A 20,747-nucleotide genomic window follows, 5' to 3' on the forward strand; every position below is an offset into this window, starting at 1 on the left:
TGGAACTTGGGAGCCGAGTTCAACTCCGAGAGGAGACAGGAAGCGTCGCGCTTACCGGAGCAATCCCCAACATCACATCCGGTCACGTGCCCCGCACTCGCCGCTTTCCCGGAAGTCGCCCGTGTGACGGGGCAAAAGGCCCGTCGGGGGCGTGTCTCTGCTTGCAACCAATGGGGTGTGTCCACCTCCCTCCTCCGTCACCGATTTGTTTAGTCGTAGCTTGTCACGTGAAAGGGCCGGGCGCGGAGGGAGATACGGAAGCCCAGAAGGGCCAGGACCCCTAGTCTCTCCGGAGACGGGGAAAAGCCGCCAAGATGGTTTACATCTCGAATGGTGAGTTGGCGGGGCTGCGGGAGCGACCCCGGCCTGGGAGGCCGAGGTCAGCATTTCTGCCATCCTTGCCGACTGGGCCAGGCACCCGTCGCTGTTTTCCCGAACTTTGCGCCTGGGGGACGGGCGGAGCTGGAGGCCAAGTCGCCCTGGCTGCCGTGCGTCAGCTGATCGGCCTCAGTCTGCTCTGGTGTCGATCCCCCGGGTGCAGACAATACCGGGCGCCCTCGCCCTCGTAGATTGGGGGTCTTGGGAAAGTGGTCTTGGCTCTAGGGCGTCCGTGTTGTTAACTAGTAAAGATGTTAACATCCTGTGCTTGGCGCTTTTGCCTGAGGCACTTTTTACGGTATTCGCTCACCTCCTCAAACCTCTTTTACGGGTGGAGACCTTGAGGCGCAGATACAGTCAGACGCTGGCTCAGGATCGCAAAGGTTGTTAATAGCTCAGACCAGATTCGAATCGAGGTAGACTGAGATTGGCACCCGTGCGTGTGAAGAGAATTAGACAAGTAGCATCACTTCTAGGAGTAAGTTAATTATTCCTGGAGTAGAGAATGTGAGAGAGACTTAATTCAGTGGTTTCACAAAGAAAATGACTGGAAAGACACTATAAACTGGGTCAGAACGACACTATAAACGCCAGAACTACCTGGCTGGCTGCCTGTTTGACTCAGGTGAAATAAATGCCTGGGCGCAATCTTTAACAGGTGTTTCTTGGATCACTGTAACTAGGTTCTGGTTCTGTTTGAATCATCTGTTTGTCTTCAGAGATGACTAATGAGAAGTCTTTTGTCTGAGTGCACTTTTTCTTTCTTTGCTCTCCAAAATCTCACACTGTCCTCTTGGTTTCTCTGTTGTTGTTTTTTATTTCACTTACTTGCATATTTATATATGTATGAATGTCATCCTCTTGGTTTCTCACTTAAAAATCTTTGAAACAGGAAATCGATGAACAGGAAAAAAAAAACCTCACTGTTTCATCTTAGCTTTGGCCACTTGCAGACTGTATTATTTTCTTTGTGGTTAAACATGGCAACTTCTATTGTGTTATTGAATGACGTCTTGTGTTTGTAGTGTGTCTTATTGTGCATCCAATGTCATATTTGCATAACATGAAGGTCGTATTAGGGCATATTATCTCATTTTTATGGTGGAGAAATGCCTGTTGCATTCAAGCCTGCGAATATTGCAAAGGTTTTTGCTTGCAGAAACTAGGAGGGTTAATGCAAAAAGCAAGATAGAATGATGCAAGTGCTTGCAGTTAAGTTCTTCACAATCACAAAGGAAACACTGACGGTTTCAGTTAAGTCCATTTTCTTAGAAGGATTGTATTTTATCAGCACTTTATAGTTGACAGAATTTTCTCTTTTATCTGTCAAATGATTTTTTTTCCCAATAATTCTACTAGCCCTAGACTACTTTTTCTGAGAAGGAAAAATATATTAGCCAGTGAAGCAGAGCTAGTAAGAGGCAGAATCAAACCTAGCACCAATGGTCTGTCTTTAAGTGTTGCCCTTTGTTCTCAGTAGCTGTGTGAGAGCTCTCAGGTCCAAGTAGATACCTAGAAATAAACTCGTCAAAGAAAGGAAAATCCTGGCTAAGGGGGTAGAGGTAAGCCTGGTGAAGCTCTTAGGAAAATGGTGAGCATTGGAGAGGTAATTGACAGATAGCTCTTTGCATCCCAAATATTCTGAGTTGTATGACTGAAATCCTGGAGTACTACCTTTTCATGGATAAAGGGTTTTGAAAAGTGATTGATTTTTGCCTGAAATAAAGCTGGAGTCTATAATTTGAGTCAACAGCATCCTGTTGCAGAATAACAGTGGTCATTTTATTTATTTATTTTTAAAGATTTATTTATTTATGCATACAAGAGCTGGGGTACAGGCCAAGTGGTGGGGGTGGGGTGAGAGGATTCACCAGAGACAGAGCAGGAAACAGAACAGGCAGACTGACTGAAATACACTGCTGAGGGGAGCAGCAAGCGAGACAGGAGAGGTCTACTGTGCCATGTGGGTAGCTCCCTGGCTGGCTGGGAATCGAACTTGTACTGCAGAGGCTGCGGGTTGCTTCATAGGTTGCATCTTAACCCCTTGCGCTACCAGGGAGGCCCATAACAGTGATCATTTTAATGAACAAGCCACATTCTCTTCAGTACTTATAGCATCAGTCTGACTTATAACAATTTTATCAAAGTAAATCATTCTCAAGACTTGTAAGAGTATATGTAAACAGTCTTTTTATAGACAAGAGATTTTGCAAGTGAAAATAAGCACTCTGTGAACGCGAAAATGGAAGTGGTATGAACATTCTTTTATATTCATCCATCCCGTTTGTTTCCTCAGAATACTTGACTAAACAGTTATTTATACATTCATGTTCATAGCAGCACTTTCATAGTAGCCCAAAGATAGAAGCAACCCAAGTGTCCATAAACAGATGGATGGATTAAGAAAACGTAGTATATACATGCAGTGGAATGACTATTAATCAGCCTAAAAAAAATTTTGACATGCACAGCATGAGCGAACCCTGATGACATTAAGCTAATGTGTACAGTAGCCAGTTGCCACAGTGCAAAACATTGTGTGATCCCAAATATGAATTTCCTAGAGCAGTCCAAGTCAAAGAGACAGAAAGTAGGATGGTTGCTAAGGGGGGGAGGAAAGGAAAAGTTGGTTGTTAATGTTAATGGGTACAGAGTTTCAGCTAGGGAAGATGAAAATGTTCTGGATATGGATGTTGATAACAGCAATGTGAATATACTTAATGCCATAGAACTATATTTTAAAATGGTAAATTTTTGTGTATATTTTACCAAAAGAAAAAATAGTGGAAGTGTCACCCACTAAAATTACAAACTATAGGAAAGCGCTTGGTGTATTAAAGGAGTTCTCCCTAGATCATGGAGATTTTTTTTTTTAAGATTTATTTATTTATGAATAGAAGAACTGGGGTACAGACAAGAGGTGTGGGGGCATGAGTGGATTCACCAGAGACAGAGTGGGGAACAGAACAGGCAGATTGGCAGAAATACACTGCTGAGGAGAGCAGCAGGCCAGTCAGGAGAGGTGCTGCGCCATGTGGGTAACTCCCTGGCTGGCCGGGGATCAAACTTGTTCTACAGTGGCCATGGACAGCCTCTTAGGCTGTGTCTTAATCCCTTGCGCCCCCCGGGAGGCCAATCATGGAGCTTTAACTTCCCTGAACCTTTCCTCAGAATGGTCTGCACCTAACAGACCTCTCCTTGTATTGATCTCTGGGAACACTAGACAAGTTGAATACTGAGTTTGTGATCGTTACCTGACTGATTAAAATCAATGCATATTGTGTCAGGGATTTGTACACTAACTAAAGTTTCTGTATTCTTTTCTGTAGGACAAGTGTTGGACAGTCGGAGTCAATCCCCATGGAGACTATCTTTGATAACGGATTTCTTCTGGGGAATAGCTGAGTTTGTGGTTTTATTGTAAGTATAGTAGCCCTTTAAAATAGCCTTAGTAATTCAGTTGACAGAAGTATATCAGCTACATTTTGTTGGATACCTCAAACAAGTTCAGCTCCTGAAGCAGTTTTTATTCTACCTTATTTTATGAAAGGAAAAGAGTTATGCAGTGGTAAAGCTGCCACCAAACATGATTATAAATATAATAGTTGAGTTAGTAAACTTGACCATGTTTTAGCCTCCAGCTTACAGCTATAGAGCCAGACCTGCCCACTGCAATGCCAAATGACCACACTTCCTTTTCTCAACTGTTCCCAGCTTTAGTGTGTATATGCAACTTTTTACATTTTACAGTAAGTAAACAAGGGGAATTAGCTCATAACAAGAAATCTCCCAATTAGGAATTTTTTTTTAATGAATAATTAGAATCAACACAAAGGAAACAAAATTTGAATTTCACTATAATTTCAAGCAATTCTTAGCTAAATGCATTTTTTGGTCTTTCACATGCTGTTTGTTTGCAAATTATTTATCACCTACCACGAAATCTTATCTTAGGTCTGTTTCTTCATTGACTTTAATATCAATGATTACAAGGGGAATTGGGAAGTAGACATCAGAGAAAGTTATTCCAGGCAGAAGAAACACAGGAAAGATAGCAGAGAACTTTGAATAGTAGTAGGCTGTAATCTTTATATTTAATTTGATTGTGGCTGTGGTTTAGAAAGATTAATTGAATGTCTGTATGTAGATAAATTAGAAAGGGTGAAATGGAAGAGACAGTTCCATAGAAAAACTCAGCAAGTGAAAAAGAGGCCCTAAGTTACCCAAGACAAAATTTCTTGAAAATCTCTCACAAATATTACCTACTCTATTATGTTTATTAAAAATACTGTTTTTAACTTAATAAATCTTGCCCCTCCACAAAGAAATGATTCCATTTAAATGGATTCCCAGAAGCTCTGTGCATCTGGCATACTATCCTCTGTCTTTCTTCCCAAAGGTAAGAGGTTGAAGGTAGTATGGGCATGGGTGTATAGTACCACAAAAACAGATATTAGAACTGTAAAAACTGACATCTGATATAAAGTAGAGGAAGAAAGTTAGGGTGACTCTTTCAGAGAGTCTTTCACCCTAGACTATCTAGGAGAATGACGAGCAATTAAGGGCAAGGAAGGGTGGCCGTGACATAGAACATAGCACATTCTCTTTAGACACTTGCACTGGGTAATGGTGTCCAGCTGGCTTTGAGATATGTAGGCTTGGCTCAAAGTCGGTTTAGACATCCTTTCACAGAACTAATAGTTGAAACCATGGAAATACATTTTATAATACTGAAGGTAGCATTTCTGTGTTTCTACATCTTATTTCAGTTTCAAAACTCTGCTTCAGCAAGATGTGAAAAAGAGAAGAGGCTACGGAAACTCATCTGATTCCAGATATGATGATGGAAGAGGGTATAGCTTTAAAAATAAATCTTTTAACACCCCTCTATATATTTTAATTAGGTATTATAGTCTGTATAGGGAGATAGAAACAGAGCCCATGGAAATTAAGGGTGTAAATTCTATTTCTCAAAATTAATGCATTACTGCAAAGAAGTCAAGTTCCCTCAGATTTGATGATCCGTTAATCTTGTAGAACTAAAATATACACTCAATATCCTATTGGAAAAATCTGAATTAGGAAGCAGCATAAACTGATGGCAAACATTAAATATAGAGATTTCACTTTTGGACTTCCAGCTGTTAATGAAAAACTCAGAAGATCAAGCAGCACTGGATTGTGCTTATGTTTCCATGTGGCAATAGTCATTGGGGCCTGAGTTTCAGTGGGGTATTTACAAAAGTGCTTTTTAGTTTAGTTCATCACAATCTTTGTTAAACTCACTTTGCTTGTGTGCATTATGCATTGGGTCACTATAAGAGTTTAAGGAGTCTCTTTGAGTGTTTAAAAGAAATCTATTGAAGTGATGTCCACTAAACAGTAGAAATTAACTTTATTTTTTATTAGGCCACCAGGAAATCCCCCCAGAAGAATGGGTCGAATTAATCATCTTCGTGGCCCTAGTCCTCCTCCAATGGCTGGTGGATGAGGAAGGTAACAAAATATTAATTTGTTCTGCAGAGATTTTATTTTGAAAATGCTTCCATGGGAAGGATTTCTATAGGAAAACAAATTGCCCAACATTTTGTAATCACTTAGACATCATTTTTTGGAAAATATGTATTAACTTTTGAATAATTGATCAACTTTATTGTCAAGATGTCTTTTGGAAAAAGTTTTTAGAACATAATGGTGGTTGAATTTTTCATACAGATTCAAATTAAACTGGATACTAATTATTATAACATGTTATTTTAGGTAAATGTCTGCTCTAAGAAGCAGACAACTGGACATGCACATTCATAGCAGAAGGAAACCATCAAAGAGTGGAGGCTGACCAGGCTGGACAAGTAGATGAATGTGTATGTCTAAACAAGAATTGCTCTGTGTCCTTACAGATGAATGAGGTTGTGCTGGGAATTCCCTGCACAGGGATCTGGCATGACTGATATGCAGTTCTATAAATGCACATGTTTGTCTCATCTTTTTTGTATTGGTTATGAAAGTATTAATATAGTTTTAATAAGTGAATATTTTTAGGTTATAAAAGTGACTTCTCATCTTTATAATTAAAAAAACTGAATTGGAAGAAATATAAAAGACTGTCTTCAGTACTTTTAGTGTTACCTTTTTCAACCTCTGAGATACTGTGCATTGTTAATTTCTTCTCATTTATAAATAAATCACATTGTACTTGTTTTAGTAGTATGCATATATTATCTGTGTTAATTGCATAGGAAGTGTTTGTCCCATGAACCTTTAATACTTGTCTGATTTGCTATCAAATATAATTATCAGGGTATTCATAAAACTGTAACCGACAGACCTGAGCTACAAAATGAAGATTTGCCAGATGGTCTTTAAAATCATGGATAGCAAGGCTATCTGGACGAATTTGAATTCTAAACTTTGCTTAAGAACACTGCCTATTGGCTCTCACCCCCACCGGAATGCTGGTTACTCAAATTCTTTCACGAGAATGGAAACTGAAGTTAAGGATTTTGTCTTCTTTACCACAGTGCTTTGAATAATGACTACATGTAATAGGTATTAAAATATTGGAAAAAATGAGTGATACAGATAAATTCTACTTCAGTGTTTTAAAGACTTTCAAACTATTCAGGTAAAACCATTTTGATATCTATTTATAATTATTTATTCTACCCTATTTGCCAGGAAATGGGAATATAGTGGCATAAGACACCTGTATTCAAAAATAAGAAAAGCAATTAAAATGAGTTTAAGAAAAAGTATAATAAAGATAGTTTATTATTATCAAGTCTGTGTCAGATATTTAGTCTCTTTACATACTTTTTAAAAATTTTTTTAATTTTAATTTTGGGCATTATCTTATGTGCAGATGTTCTCACCCTGCACCCGTGTCTTTTTTATATACTTTTAATTCTGGCATTTTGTCCAGCCTCTAGCTAAGGCTGTAATAGAGGAGATCAGGATCAAGTCTCTGTAGGCGATGGCTTCTTTGCCTCTGACCCACGATCTACCCCTCAGAACTGCTGCTGCAGGTCTCATCCTACAGTCCTGGTTGCATTTAATATTTAACAGCTGTGAGGAGAAAATGAGATGCCAGTTATCGACCTGTCCACTGAAAACAACAACAACAAAAATACTATATTGTGGCATCCTGCTAGAGGGCTCAATTACTGCAACATCCACCAAACCCAAACACCACCCCGCCTCCGTCCTGTACAATTTCGCCCTTCCGCTTTCCCAGAGTTCTCTGGGGGCGACGGCCTGGCAGCCATGTTGGTTATGGGCAGTGTCTGTGAGACTGCGCGGACTCACGGGCTCCTCGGCTCTGGCGTTCACCGCGTCGGTCTGAGGCAAAGGGCCGGTGGGCGCCCGTGGCCACGATGACCCAAGCAGAGAAGGGGGACGCGGAAAACGGAAAGGAGAAAGGCGGGGAAAAGGAGAAGGAGCAGCGCGGCGTGAAGCGGCCCATCGTTCCCGCGCTGGTGCCGGAGTCGCTGCAGGAGGTGAGGCGCCGGGCTAGCGCCTGGGTTCGGGCTCGTTCCCAGGCCTCAGACCTCTGCGAGGGGCGGGAGAGCCCAGAGGCGGACTAAAGCTTTCGGGCTCCCAGCCGGAAAGGTTCTGGTGGTGCGAGCGGGTGGTCGTTGCCTTCCCGGGCCCGGGCGCCCGCGGGCTGGGGCGAGAAGCCCCGCGTGATGGGCGAGCTGGCGCACTCCGGGGCCGGAGGGCCGGACGACTGCCCGGCGCCGCCCCAGCCCCGGCCTCCCCCGCCTCGGAAAATCTACTGCGGGTCTATCACCTACTTCCCGGCGTGCTGAGGTTTCAGTGAGTGCAGGTAAATTTAATACCCGACGTGTTTCAGGGAACAATAGTTAAGAGATTCAGGCTTTTTTCATTAAGGAGATTTCAGGCAGTGGGGATCATGTCAGGCTTAAAAGTAAGGAAATGGTGAACATCTGTCTAAATAGCTTGTGTGTCAGAGACAGTAAAATTAAGTTATACTAACCAGAAAAGTTACTTGCTATAGCATGGCAGGCAACGACCTTTAAATGTGTGCATGTGTACATGTATATACGTGTGTATAGACATGTTTTTACTTAAATGAGGAAAACTCCAACATTACCATAAAAAAAATTAAAACAGGCAGACGTAATGTACCATTCATAATAGAAATAAAGAGGCTCTTAAATTGTCAGAATTTCATCTTGGATGTCTCTGAGGCAGCTTCCTTACTGGGAGATTGGTTAGAGAGAAAACCCAACTGTGGGGGCATGGCAGCGGTAAAAGACAGCACAGTACCTGGCACCTAGTAAGCCCCGAGGGTGGTTATTACTGTTGTTACACAAGTCTCAGTTTCTCCCAGCATTTAGCTGGAAGGGCATCTTCCTGGATGGTCTGCGAAGACCTTACTGGTCCCATACCTTAGGATTCCCCCACCCTGAGGTGAGAGCAGGAAGGGAGAGCTCATAGTTGGGGCTGGAGCAACAGGAATTAGCATGGTGTGGGCTGGGCCAATGCAGAGGACCCTGTGTAAGTGTTGGGCACACACAGCAAGTGCGTCCTCCAGCACCAAGGGTGTGGGATGCTGTCTTCAAAGGAGATGATGCTTGGACTAAAACAGGAGGGATGAATAGGAGTTAGCTGAGGAAAGGGGGTATCTCAGGGAGGGAGGACAGCATGGAAGAGACCTGGACTAAGAGGATCTGAGGTACTGGCGACTGGGATATTTGAAACTGGAAGGAGAAGGAGCAAGGGATGAGACTATAAGTCTTAGCCAAAAACTTATCATGAGGGTCATAAGCCAGAGTCTGGCCTCTTCTGAAGGCAGTGAGATCTTGGAAAGCTTTGCAGTATTAACTGCTGGCCAGGCTCTCCAGCTGTATGATTAAATCATTTAATCCTCACAATTTTATGAGGTAGGATCTTCATGTAGGGTGAGGAAGTAGTACAACTGAACTTGAAGCCATATCTGTGAATCCATAGCCTGGGCCCTTAACCACTATAGCAGCATTTCCTTAACTTCAGTCGGTTTTGTAACACACTGGGTTTTTCGTATCCCCTGTGGCACCTGTGCTGTTATGTAATACCCCCTAGGCTCTTGTGTGCCATAGTGAACAAGATACTCAGAGGGTATTAACTGAATACTCCTCAGAGTGCTTTGCTGAATTATTTTGATACCTATGAATCTGATAATCATTATAGGAAATTAACTTCTCAGGTTAGCCTTTTACCTATAAGTTATTTGTTATCTGCTACCTGCTTATCATCTACTAAGGTCACATTCCTATGTTTTATATTTGCAGCAAATCCAGAGCAACTTCATTGTTGTTATACATCCAGGATCAACAACTCTGAGGATTGGTCGAGCCACAGACACACTTCCTGCCAGCATTCCTCATGTCATTGCAAGAAGACACAAACAGCAAGGGCAGCCCTTATACAAGGACAGTTGGCTCTTAAGGGAGGGACTAAATGTAAGTCACAAATTGAGGACCTGGAGAGAAAGCCAAGGTTGTTTTCTTGAGAGAGCCTAGACTCAAGTGTATATAGTAATCTTTTTTTTTTTTTTAAGATTTATTTATTTATACAAGCACTGGGTACAGTCAGAAGCACGGGAGGGTGAGAGAATTCACTAGAGCCAGAGCAGGGAGCAGAACAGGCAGAAGGACCAAAGTACACTGCTGAGGGGAGCAGTGGGCAGCAGGAGAGGTCTGCGTTCCATGTGGGACCCTCGCCTGACAGCCGGGTATCGAACCGGTGCTGCAGAGGCTGCGGGCAGCTTTGCAACCCAGCGCTCAACCACTGCGCAACCGGGGAGGCCCGTATATAGTAATCTTGAGTAAACATTTTCATAGCTTTAATATGTTTTAAAATAATGATATAATTTAAGGAAATGAATATAATTTTTCATCAGAGCACACCATTTTAGATTGTAAAGAAATACTTATAAATAAACCCAATTTTTTTAACCCATCAGGATGAACTGGGTGTTGCTGGAGCTGGTCTTTAATATAAGATACAAAATTGTCACTCATTTAAAGTGATGCATTCCGGTGTCTAGTAACTGCTGTATTTTTTCTTCCAGTTACTAAAATACTTAAATTGAGCTCATATTTTAAATCCATAAGCAAACTGAATTGCTGCAATAAGTACATATTATAGTCTTAGATCAGATCATAATTTAAAAGCAAAAAATATTTCCTAACAGTAAGCATTTACTTTATTTTATTGGGAAAATTTTTTGTATGTTTTAAATATGAATATTGCTTTATAACTTGCTTTTAAGTTTTAAGTCAAAGACAGTTTTAGGAATGTGCAGTTTCTTTAACTTTGTAGCCTTGGAATTCCATTTTTTTAGGTGACTAGCAGATTATATTAAGTCCATTCTATGTTTTAATATACCCTGATATGAGTGTGATAGATGAAGCAAAATATCATGAAGGAATATAACATCATTACAAATTATAAACATGATTACTATATAGACATATGGAAGAGTCTCTGGAATATTTTGTAAATATGAAGTAGCTGTGCTTTAATTAGTACTGTGAAAACTTTTATCAGTCAAAAGTCAGTTCAGGTTATGAATTTTTGTAAGAAGTTGGTTTATGGTGAGTTTTTTAAACTTTTATTTATAAATAATAAGAAGATTACTTTGAAATCTTATTAATTACATGAGGAAGATTAAGGAAATGCTACTTGTTGATGAGGAAGCATTTCCTGTTGGTCAGTTAAATTAGTAGTTTGCCTTTCAGTTTTCTCTTTTCACAAAATCCTTTATATTATTCATCTTTCATTCCTTTTCCCCAGAAACCTGAAAGTAAAGAACAAAGACAAAATGGCCTTAAAATGGTGGATCAAGCAATATGGTCTAAAAAGATGTCAAATGGCACAAGACGGATTCCTGTGTCCCCTGAACAGGTTCAATCTTAGCTCTTTCTTCAGATTGCTCTTCCTTCAGGTTTATTCTACTTACCACCACTAGTATGTCAAAATACCATTTGTGTGTACTAGCTATTTCATTATGCAAATGCAAGATGGGATTTCCTTTGAAAAGAAAGAAAAATAATTCATAACCTCCTTCAGACCTGAATCATTGTCACAGATATTTAGGCAAGTCAACTTCTTACAGCAAGTTGATGAAAACAGCTTTCTTGATTTCAGAATCTTGGTATGAAGCTATATTCTTGCTCCATTTGTCCTTCTAAAATGATAAACCTATACTATTAGGAGTGGCCATGAATAGGTATGTTATATAAATTTATATTCAACAGCCAGGCAGGATATAGTATTAATTATGGACTAACTGAGTCATAGCCTGTATGTTAAAATCATGGGAAAATCAAGACTGTGGGAAAGGGCAAAAGAATCCTTTCATGACCACTTAGTATTTTGCCAACTACCTGAATCAATTTGTGATTAATATTTGGTCTACAAGAAAGAAAAAAGGACTCATATTACCCCCTCCCCCTCACCCCATCCTTTTTTTTCTTGTGTAATTTCAGAGAATTTTCTGATCATTTTTTCAGGCACTCTCTTACAACAAGCAAATGCGACCTGCAATATTAGATCACTGTTCTGGAAATAAATGGACAAACACATCTCATCACCCTGAATTCTTGGTAGGAGAGGAGGTAAGAAAGTTCTTTACAATTAAATGGAAGAAAATAACTGGTTCTGCTCCTAAAATTCACTTATATTGCCTCCCATTTCTGGTTGTTTCATTGTATTACATAATCCTTTTAAGACTGAATATTCTTACTGATTTTTGAGATATTATATACTCCACTCTCAATGTATGGAATAGTTAGTAAATGTTGAGGATAATTTCTGGCTGTAGTGTTTTGTTTTTAAATCTTTTTTTTTAAATTTATTTATTTATTTATATAAGAACTAGGGTACAGGCCAGATGGGCGGGAGGATGAGAGGATTCACTGGAGACAGAGCGGGGAACAGAACAGGCAGACTTGATGAAATGCACTGCTGAGGGGAGCAGCGGGTGAGACAGGAGAGGTCTCTACTACGCCATGTGGGACCTTCGCCAGCCAGCCGGGATCCAACCAGCGCTGCAGCGGCTGTGGACAGCTTCACAGCACTGTGCTCAACCGCTTGCGCCACCAGGGGAGGCCCTTGTTTTGTTTTTAATGTGAATCCAAAAGCCCTGAGAGAATTGTGTTTAACAGTGTGGTCACCTCTGGATTTTCTAGGCCTTGTATGTTAATCCACTGGACTGTTATAATATTCACTGGCCTATCAGAAGAGGCCAGTTAAATATTCACCCAGGACCTGGGGGTTCCCTTACAGCTGTTCTGGCAGATATTGAAGTAATATGGTCTCATGCAATACAGAAATACTTGGAAATCCCACTGAAAGATTTAAAGGTAAACTACAATTCCCAGTTATGGGTTGTCTTTAAAATTTTTGGTTGATAAAAGTACACATTACTAAGTTATTTGTAATGTGGTGTCTTTGAAGCATTCTCAGTCTTGAGGATTAAGGTTTTTTTTTTCCTTCACTGAATTTCCCTCTGGCACTTTCTCTTTTTCTTAGTTATTTAGAGTATCTACTGCTCTGCAACCTGAAAGCTTGCTTATTTTTATGCTCCCTCTCTAGACCTTTTTCAGACATGTTAGCGGTCTTTTCTTTTCAAAAGTTTTAAATAATTCAGAGGAAAATAAAAGTGAACTTAAACGTGTTTAGTTTTTTCCCTAAATAAAACCGATAACAGAGGTTTTAATTTTTATTCTGGGCCTAATGTTACTCCTTTAGGGAAATCCACTTTGAAGATAAATGTAGTGAAAGTTATTTTGTCTGGGCTTTTGTGTTAACCATTTTATCTTTTTTTCTTTGTTCTTTTTAGTATTATAGATGTATCTTGTTGATTCCTGATATCTATAATAAACAGCATGTAAAAGAATTAGTGAATATGATCTTAATGAAAATGGGTTTTTCAGGTATGTCCGATAACCCAATAAAATGTACTTGAAATGAGATTTTTTTGTTGTTGTTTTTAATGACAAAGTTAGTCTTGTTCCCCAGTTGAGTGTTGTTCTACCTCTTGTTTTTCAGGGATTGTGGTCCATCAGGAGTCTGTGTGTGCCACCTATGGAAGTGGCTTAAGCAGCACATGTATCGTAGATGTTGGGGATCAGAAGACAAGTGTGTGCTGTGTAGAAGATGGGGTCTCTCATAGGAATACTCGGTAAGGAGCTTGGGAGGTGGTATTTCCCACTCCTCCTCACACTTGATTCAACTATAAAGTGTCACAAGTTAGACATTATTTTTTTTTTAAAGATTTATTTATTTATGCATATAAGAGCTGGGGTACAGGCCAGAGGTGTGTGTGTTGGGGCGGGGGTGTGTGTGTGAGAGGATTCACCAGAGACAGAGTGGGGAACAGAACAGGAAGACTGACTGAAATACACTGCTGAGGGGAGCAGCGGGTGAGACAGGAGAGGTCTGCTATGCCAAATGTGGGTTAGCTCCCTGGCTGGGGATTAAACTCATGCCACAGTGACTGGTGATAGCTTGATAGTGCTGAGACTTTGACCCCTGAGCCACCAGGGAGGACCCTGATCTAACCTTTCTCACTGGCTCTCTTTAAAATGTGCTCATATCAGCAGCTCCTGAATGTCCTAGTATGTTTTCCCACAGAAAGCTAATGTGCTAGTTCTGTGTCTTTTGTGGTGGTCTGTCATAGAAATATCTGTCACATTCACAGCAGCTTTAGGCATGTTGTATACAGTAAGGCCTCAGTGTCTTCAGCTTGTTCTTAGAAACTGTGACTAAAAAATGAAAAGGAAAACCAAGTTGACCACAGTCTAGTTGACATAAATAAGCTAAACTCTTACAGCTCTTTCCTGGTTACAGAAACATTGCCAAACTTCTAAATAAAGACCCAAAATTTACAATATATTTGTATTCACTCATTTTCCAACCTGCTTATTCCAGTTCAGGGTCTCAGGTAGGACCAGCTCAGGGCGCAAAGATGGGACCCAACCCTCAATGGGAAGCCAAGGTGCCCCCCCCCCCACTCAGATTGGGATGCTTTTGATACCCCAGTGCATCTCTCATGCACATCTTTGGGGTGTGAGAGGAATCCAGAAAAAAAACTACAAAGATATGAGAAAACTTGTAAGCTACACACAGGGGCCCCTGCCAGGAATCGAGTCTTTTCTTTCTTTCTCATCATTATTATAATGAATGAATGATATTACCAAAGGATCTGTTTCAAGAGAAATGGATTTTCAGGTCTAGCTAGCATTTTGAATACTTGCTTTCTTGTCATATCAGTGTTCAATGTATGAGAGGTAAGTTTGGTAGTCAACCTCATGATATCACCACTAATTAAGAGTTAATAAAGTTATTAGGAGCAGGTTTGCTGCTTGTCCTTCCTGAGATAAGTGCAGTGCAGGCAACTACCACTCAGGTGATACACATATGGGGACTCAGCAGCATTTTATGTTCCCAGATGACTGCTTATAATTCTTCCTGTTCCTCACAGTAGGTAGTTTGAGTCTCAAGATATAGAAACAGATTTATGTTGGGCTCATCCATTCTTTGTATTATCTAATGACACTGATTCTTGACATGTGGACAAAATGCTGGGGTCAGGTTTCTTACCATTAAAATAACATATAGCAGGGCCTCCCCGGTGGCGCAGCGGTTGAGCGCTGGGTTGCGAATCTGCCCGCAGCCTCTCAGGGCCAGTTCGATCCCCGGCTGCTCCCCGACCATTGGAGGGAGGGTCCCACATGGCGCGCAGACCTCTCCTGCTGCCCGCTGCTCCCCTCAGCAGTGTACTTCAGTTTGCCTGCTCCCTGCTCTGGCTCGGTGAATTCTCTTACCCTCTCGCGCTTCTGACTGTACCCAGTGCTTGTATAAATAAATAAAAAAATAAATCTTTAAAAAAAAAAAAAACATAGCAATAGTCTTTTAAAATTGCATTAACAACCAATTATATTATACATCCAGAGATAGTATTCTCTGAGATTTTCTTCTCATAAATGCATGGTGTCACTGCCTCCTTTTTATGTCGGTGAATATAGGCAGAAAAACAACTATATCTGCAAACATTGACTTGGAAATAAGCTGAATGTAATGAGTGTTCTGTTTCTTGGATATTTTTTGCAAATAGCATGACTGCATCATGACGCCTGCCACTAGGTTTTGCTAGAGTTCTCTTACACCATTCCATCCATCCATTCTGCCTTTTAAGTTATTTCTTGAAACTTAACTATATTTCACTATACCTACTTAAGCTCTTAAAATACTCTTTGTATCTTAACTGACAGGTCACCCATCTCCCCTGTTCTCTTAGGCTCTGCCTGGCATATGGGGGATCTGATGTGTCAAGATGTTTTTACTGGTTGATGCAGCGAGCTGGGTTCCCTTACAGAGAATGCCAGTTAACAAATAAAATGGATTGCCTTCTTCTGCAGCATCTTAAAGAAACTTTTTGTCATTTAGATCAGGTGGGAGAAAAATCAAAATTGGTTATTTTGTTTTCAGAAAAAAAGATACTTAAAAAAGGCAATTAAGAGAGTTTAGCAAAGTTCTCTCTGTTTAGAGTCTGTGATCATTCTGATAAAGGATGAAGATAAACCTTCAGGTATAATGATTAGTAGCAAGTAAATATATGGATACAGGCTAGAAATGACATCATTTGAAGCCCATTCTTAGTGTTGTGAACAGTTCTCTTAATCATTTCTGTATGTGGATTGATACTTATTAATGTTTTTTAGATTTTGTTTACCTTTTTCAAGTAATACTATCTGAATTTTTAAAAAACTGAGAAACATAAGACCACAACATTCCTTAGTTATTGGGGGAATTGGCTTATTGATTTGGGTCATTTGTTTGTATTCCTGTATGTTGATAGTTAAGCAAACAAAATGCAGATGGTAGAAATTTTAGAAATGGTAAAAGGGAAGCAAGGTAGATGGTAGAGAGGCTTTCATTGTAATATAATGAGTTTACCTGCCTTTTACTGATTCACTGACAGCATCTTTTCCTGGAATCAGGACATCTCTGGGCTTCAGGACCATGAGTTTCAGATACGACATCCAGATTCCCCAGCGCTGCTTTACCAGTTTCGCTTAGGAGATGAAAAACTCCAGGTAACAACAAATGGGTGTATTTTTCCATGAGTAGAAAGCAAGCCAGCCAGGTTCAATCAAATGGAGAAAATATGCACACATTGGAACCTTCGTGAGGTCAGAATGTCAACTGGTTGTGCATTATTCTCCCTAAACCAAAGGTTACACCAATGGTATAAATAAGAACACATCTGAGGACCATGTTTTTAATTAGTCACTAGGTCATTAGTTGTTACTTGGAGAGATTAGACATCATTTTTATTAGGAAATTATAAAGTAGATAACTTGGAATTTGTTTTACATTTGCTTTGAGGTTTCTCTTGTGTGGTGTCATATCACTCATTTAGTTGAATGACAAGTGTGTTTTCTAGCCTATTGTGTACTGAAAAAAATCTACTTCCAAAAGAGGACCCTCCCCATTCTGACTTCTAGAATCTGATTGACATTTTCTCTCTTGGAAAAACAATTTAGTGGATCACTTTGTTTCAGGAGGCAGTATCGTTGGTTGATGATTCTTTTGCTTCCACACACAGGCTCCAATGGCTTTGTTTTACCCAGCAACTTTTGGAATTGTTGGACAGAAAATGACGACCTTGCAACATAGATCCCAGGGTGATCCTGAAGATCCTCATGATGAGCATTACCTACTGGCCACACAGAGCAAACAAGAGCAGGTACGCAATAGTTGAGGTGTAGAAAGAGGCAGTTTTGTCCCTGTAGAAGTGGCCCATAATGAATGGTCATTGCAGTCACTGCAATCTGACAGCACATGAGTGTTGACATTGTTCTGAGTACTGTAGGTAAAGTGAGGTCTAAGTTTAAAATATGGATGAAAGATTTCTGTATTTGGCAGATGCTTATCCAATTTCAAAATACTAGTCCATGCATTTAAAAGATAATTTAACAAAAGCCCCTTCCCATAAATCGGGGTGTGTGTGTGTGTAATGTATCTATTTTTGAGTATCCAATATCAAGTATTTTCAGTAAAATTTCACTTTTAATTAAAATATTAAAGATGTGTACCATGGGTAAAGAGCCGAATTCCTTTGCCTGAATTCCTTTGCCCAAAGTTGATTCTAGTCATAGGGTGTGTAAATTGGCACAAATTAAAGTTTTTATCTTCTAATGAAGCATTAGCAGCTCATGATGGAAAGAAAACGGATGTAAATCTTTAATTTGTTCCAAGGGTAAACATGAGATGGTTTGAAAAGATCTGAAATTGAGGGTTCCATAATAGCTGCTGATCTAAGAATTCCACTGAAAATCTCAGTTCAAGGGTGGGGGATACGATCTACACTGATTTTTAAGTTTTAAAGTCCAACAGGTAAACAGTCCTCTGAGACCTACCCTGCTTGCCAGTGTCTGTTTTGGAATTATCAGTACATCCTCATCTTCTGTACACCAACTCTCCCATTTTCCTTGAGTGGTTAGCTATATTATAATGTGTATTTCCTCTCTGTACCACAGTGACAAACTTTTGTTTTATCATATATAGCATTAGGGAAGAGTTCTATTTTAGTTATACTCTCTGCTTATTTGTCCTTTTCATTGCTTTGAAGTCTGCAAAAGCTACTGCTGACCGAAAGTCTGCATCCAAACCCATTGGATTTGAAGGGGATCTTCGTGGCCAGTCCTCTGATCTTCCAGAAAGACTTCATTCCCAGGAGGTGGATTTGGGATCCTCCCAGGGAGACTGCCTAATGGCTGGCAATGATTCTGAGGAGGCCCTCACTGCACTGATGTCCAGGAAGACTGCTATCTCACTGTTCGAAGGGAAAGCCCTGGGCCTGGATAAAGCCATCCTTCATAGCATAGACTGCTGTTGTAAGCATATTCGGGGGAAGTTGGGAGATGCTATTAAATGAATTGGATCAGGCTAGGCTATAGTTGTGCAGTGTAGCATATTCATAAACTATTGAGCACTTACTTTGTGCTTGCATTGTCAGGTGTTAAGAATTAATTCCTGACCTCTTTGAGCATGTAGTCTAGTGGAAGAGAACAAATTAGAGATCAAATTATCATAAAAGTGAAATTACAATTGTGTCAGATGCTACAAAATAGAACTAAAGGGTACTCACCATGAGAGCTAATTGTGGGATTTAATAAGAGATATTTACTTAGGGTGGTGGTGTGCAGAGTAGGCAGCAAGAAGGCTTCTTTAAGAGCCAAGAGGTCTAAGGAGTGAGTTGAGATTAGCCAGTCAAATGGGGTGGCATTCCATGTAGAGGAAGAAACCTGTGTGAAGGCCAATGTAGCAGGGACATGCAGGGTGCAAGGATGGGGCTAAGAAGAGGTGAGTGCGTACCATGTTGGACTTGTGGTCCCACCTAAAGATACTAGTCCCAGTTCTGCAAGTAACAGGATAGGAGATAGGGCAGCGACATGCTCACATTTGTGTTTTGCAAGATTCCTCTGGCTGCATGTTGAGGATGGGTTAGATAGATCCTTAAGAAGGCTATGGCAGTTGTCCAAGCTACAGACTAGTGGTGGCTTGGCCCAAGGTGGTGGTGGATATGGAATGGGTGTCACTGTTTTTTCAGCATCTGATGATACCAAAAAGAAGATGTACAGCTCCATCCTAGTGGTGGGAGGTGGCTTGATGTTTCACAAAGCTCAAGAGTTTCTACAGCACAGAATTCTCAACAAAATGCCGCCTTCATTTAGGCGAATTATTGAAAATGTGGACGTGATCACAAGGCCCAAGGTATTGTTCTTAATGCAAGTTGGACTATATGCAAATGAAACTACCATTCATTATTTCTAATTGTAATGCTGTATATGGACAGACAAAATTCTCTGAAATTCTTGAGGACTTGGGGTAACTAGGAAAATTACTTTTAGCAGGTTGCAGATGTTGTGAAAGGAGCTCTGGACTAGGGAACAGCATTTCTGGGTTTCAGTCCATGTTTTCTCTCCAAACTGGCAAGACTGACTTCTCCTTGTATGTAAGGGACTGGCTGAGATAAAGAGAAGCCCCCCAGTCTTATACTGTCAGCCAGAACAATTCCATTTATATTCTTTTCATCTTAAGGATGTACTGTTAGACCAGATGATCTTTAAGGATCTCTTTGCCTTTGGACTATCTTGAGAAGAAACATACACAAGGATTCAGAAACAGTTGTGTCTATATTTAATTATATCTGACAATGCCTGGGAATATTCTTAATCCTCAGTGAGGGATTATGGGATATATTTATTCCACTCAAACTTCAAAATAAATTCTTCCTTTACATAAGTTTCTTGCCTACAGGGCCTGACTACTTGTGGAATAATAGTGAAAGTAGCGTCTTTAATAGTTTCAAAAAGTTTTCACTTGAAACATATGGCTATAGTTAATGGGGTCTTGCATAAATCTATAATGCAAGTTGAAAGTCTGACTTACGTAGTAACCCCCAAATTTAAGTAATTTATTAAGTGTACATCTTAACTGCTTAATGTTAAAATATCATTATCACTGTTCTAGGATATGGATCCCCGACTGATTGCATGGAAAGGAGGGGCAGTGTTGGCTTGTTTGGATACAACCCAGGAACTGTGGATTTATCAGCGAGAATGGCAGCGCTTTGGTGTCCGCATGTTACGTGAGCGAGCTGCTTTTGTCTGGTGAAATGGACAGAAAAAGTCACCGTTAAAGACCAAAAACAAGCCTTTTGATATAAAAGACTTAACAGAATTACGTTTTTTAATTTATTGACTTAAATGCTTAAGTTCTTGGATAATAAATGAATTTTAAATTTTATGTTGACAACATGACATTGGTTTGAAATTACAAGCTGCTTTTATAGTCAGGACATTTGAGAATGAACATAAACTTTCTCTTTGGTGCTAAATTCTCCTGCCCTTTCTCAGGGTCTCATAAATGTCTCGATGTAAAATACTGTTGAGCAGTCCTCAAGCAGTGAAGTCTTTCATGTAAGTCACTTCATGTAGGTCGATAGTATCATCAAGCACAGTATCTCATGCTGCCACGGGGCACCACAAGCATGTGATCTGTACACACAGATTGCCAGAAGTCTGTGGCACGCCCTTTTCTTTCTTGTGTAGTACAACAAGCACATATGTCCTCACTTATGTTTTGGAATTCCAAATAGGGAAAAAGAGGGGTTTTTTTCTGCCCCTGTTTTCTATTGGAGTACAAAAAAGATTGGAGCCCATTCAGGTGTAGATATTCAGAGGCAGAGAATTTAGCTATCTGATATTTGTTACCCAATATGCCGTAGGGTGGGCTTAGGGAAAGAAAACCATTATTTGACCAAAACAATAAAAACTGAAAGGACAAGC

General features: G+C 40.2%; 2 protein-coding genes across 2 annotated transcripts; both read left to right on the forward strand.

Moving 5' to 3' along the window:
• Positions 1-314: 314 nt before the first annotated feature.
• On the forward strand, positions 315-5,869 carry SELENOK (selenoprotein K; the record flags this gene model as incomplete). The annotated part of the gene is made up of 4 exons (XM_084247751.1): positions 315-333; positions 3,708-3,798; positions 5,148-5,231; positions 5,788-5,869. 4 exons carry the CDS (start codon positions 315-317, stop codon positions 5,867-5,869), a joined length of 276 nt encoding a protein of 91 aa, XP_084103877.1.
• Positions 5,870-7,751: 1,882 nt separating this feature from the next.
• ACTR8 (actin related protein 8) lies at positions 7,752-20,073 on the forward strand (the record flags this gene model as incomplete). The annotated part of the gene is made up of 13 exons (XM_084248265.1): positions 7,752-7,874; positions 9,672-9,842; positions 11,179-11,289; positions 11,898-12,002; positions 12,576-12,749; positions 13,229-13,322; positions 13,438-13,570; positions 15,689-15,842; positions 16,392-16,487; positions 17,000-17,140; positions 18,026-18,290; positions 19,007-19,170; positions 19,930-20,073. 13 exons carry the CDS (start codon positions 7,752-7,754, stop codon positions 20,071-20,073), a joined length of 1,875 nt encoding a protein of 624 aa, XP_084104391.1.
• Positions 20,074-20,747: the final 674 nt, after the last annotated feature.

Source organism: Talpa europaea (assembly GCF_964194135.1).
Source record: "Talpa europaea genome assembly, chromosome: 11".
Lineage (NCBI taxonomy): Eukaryota > Metazoa > Chordata > Mammalia > Eulipotyphla > Talpidae > Talpa > Talpa europaea.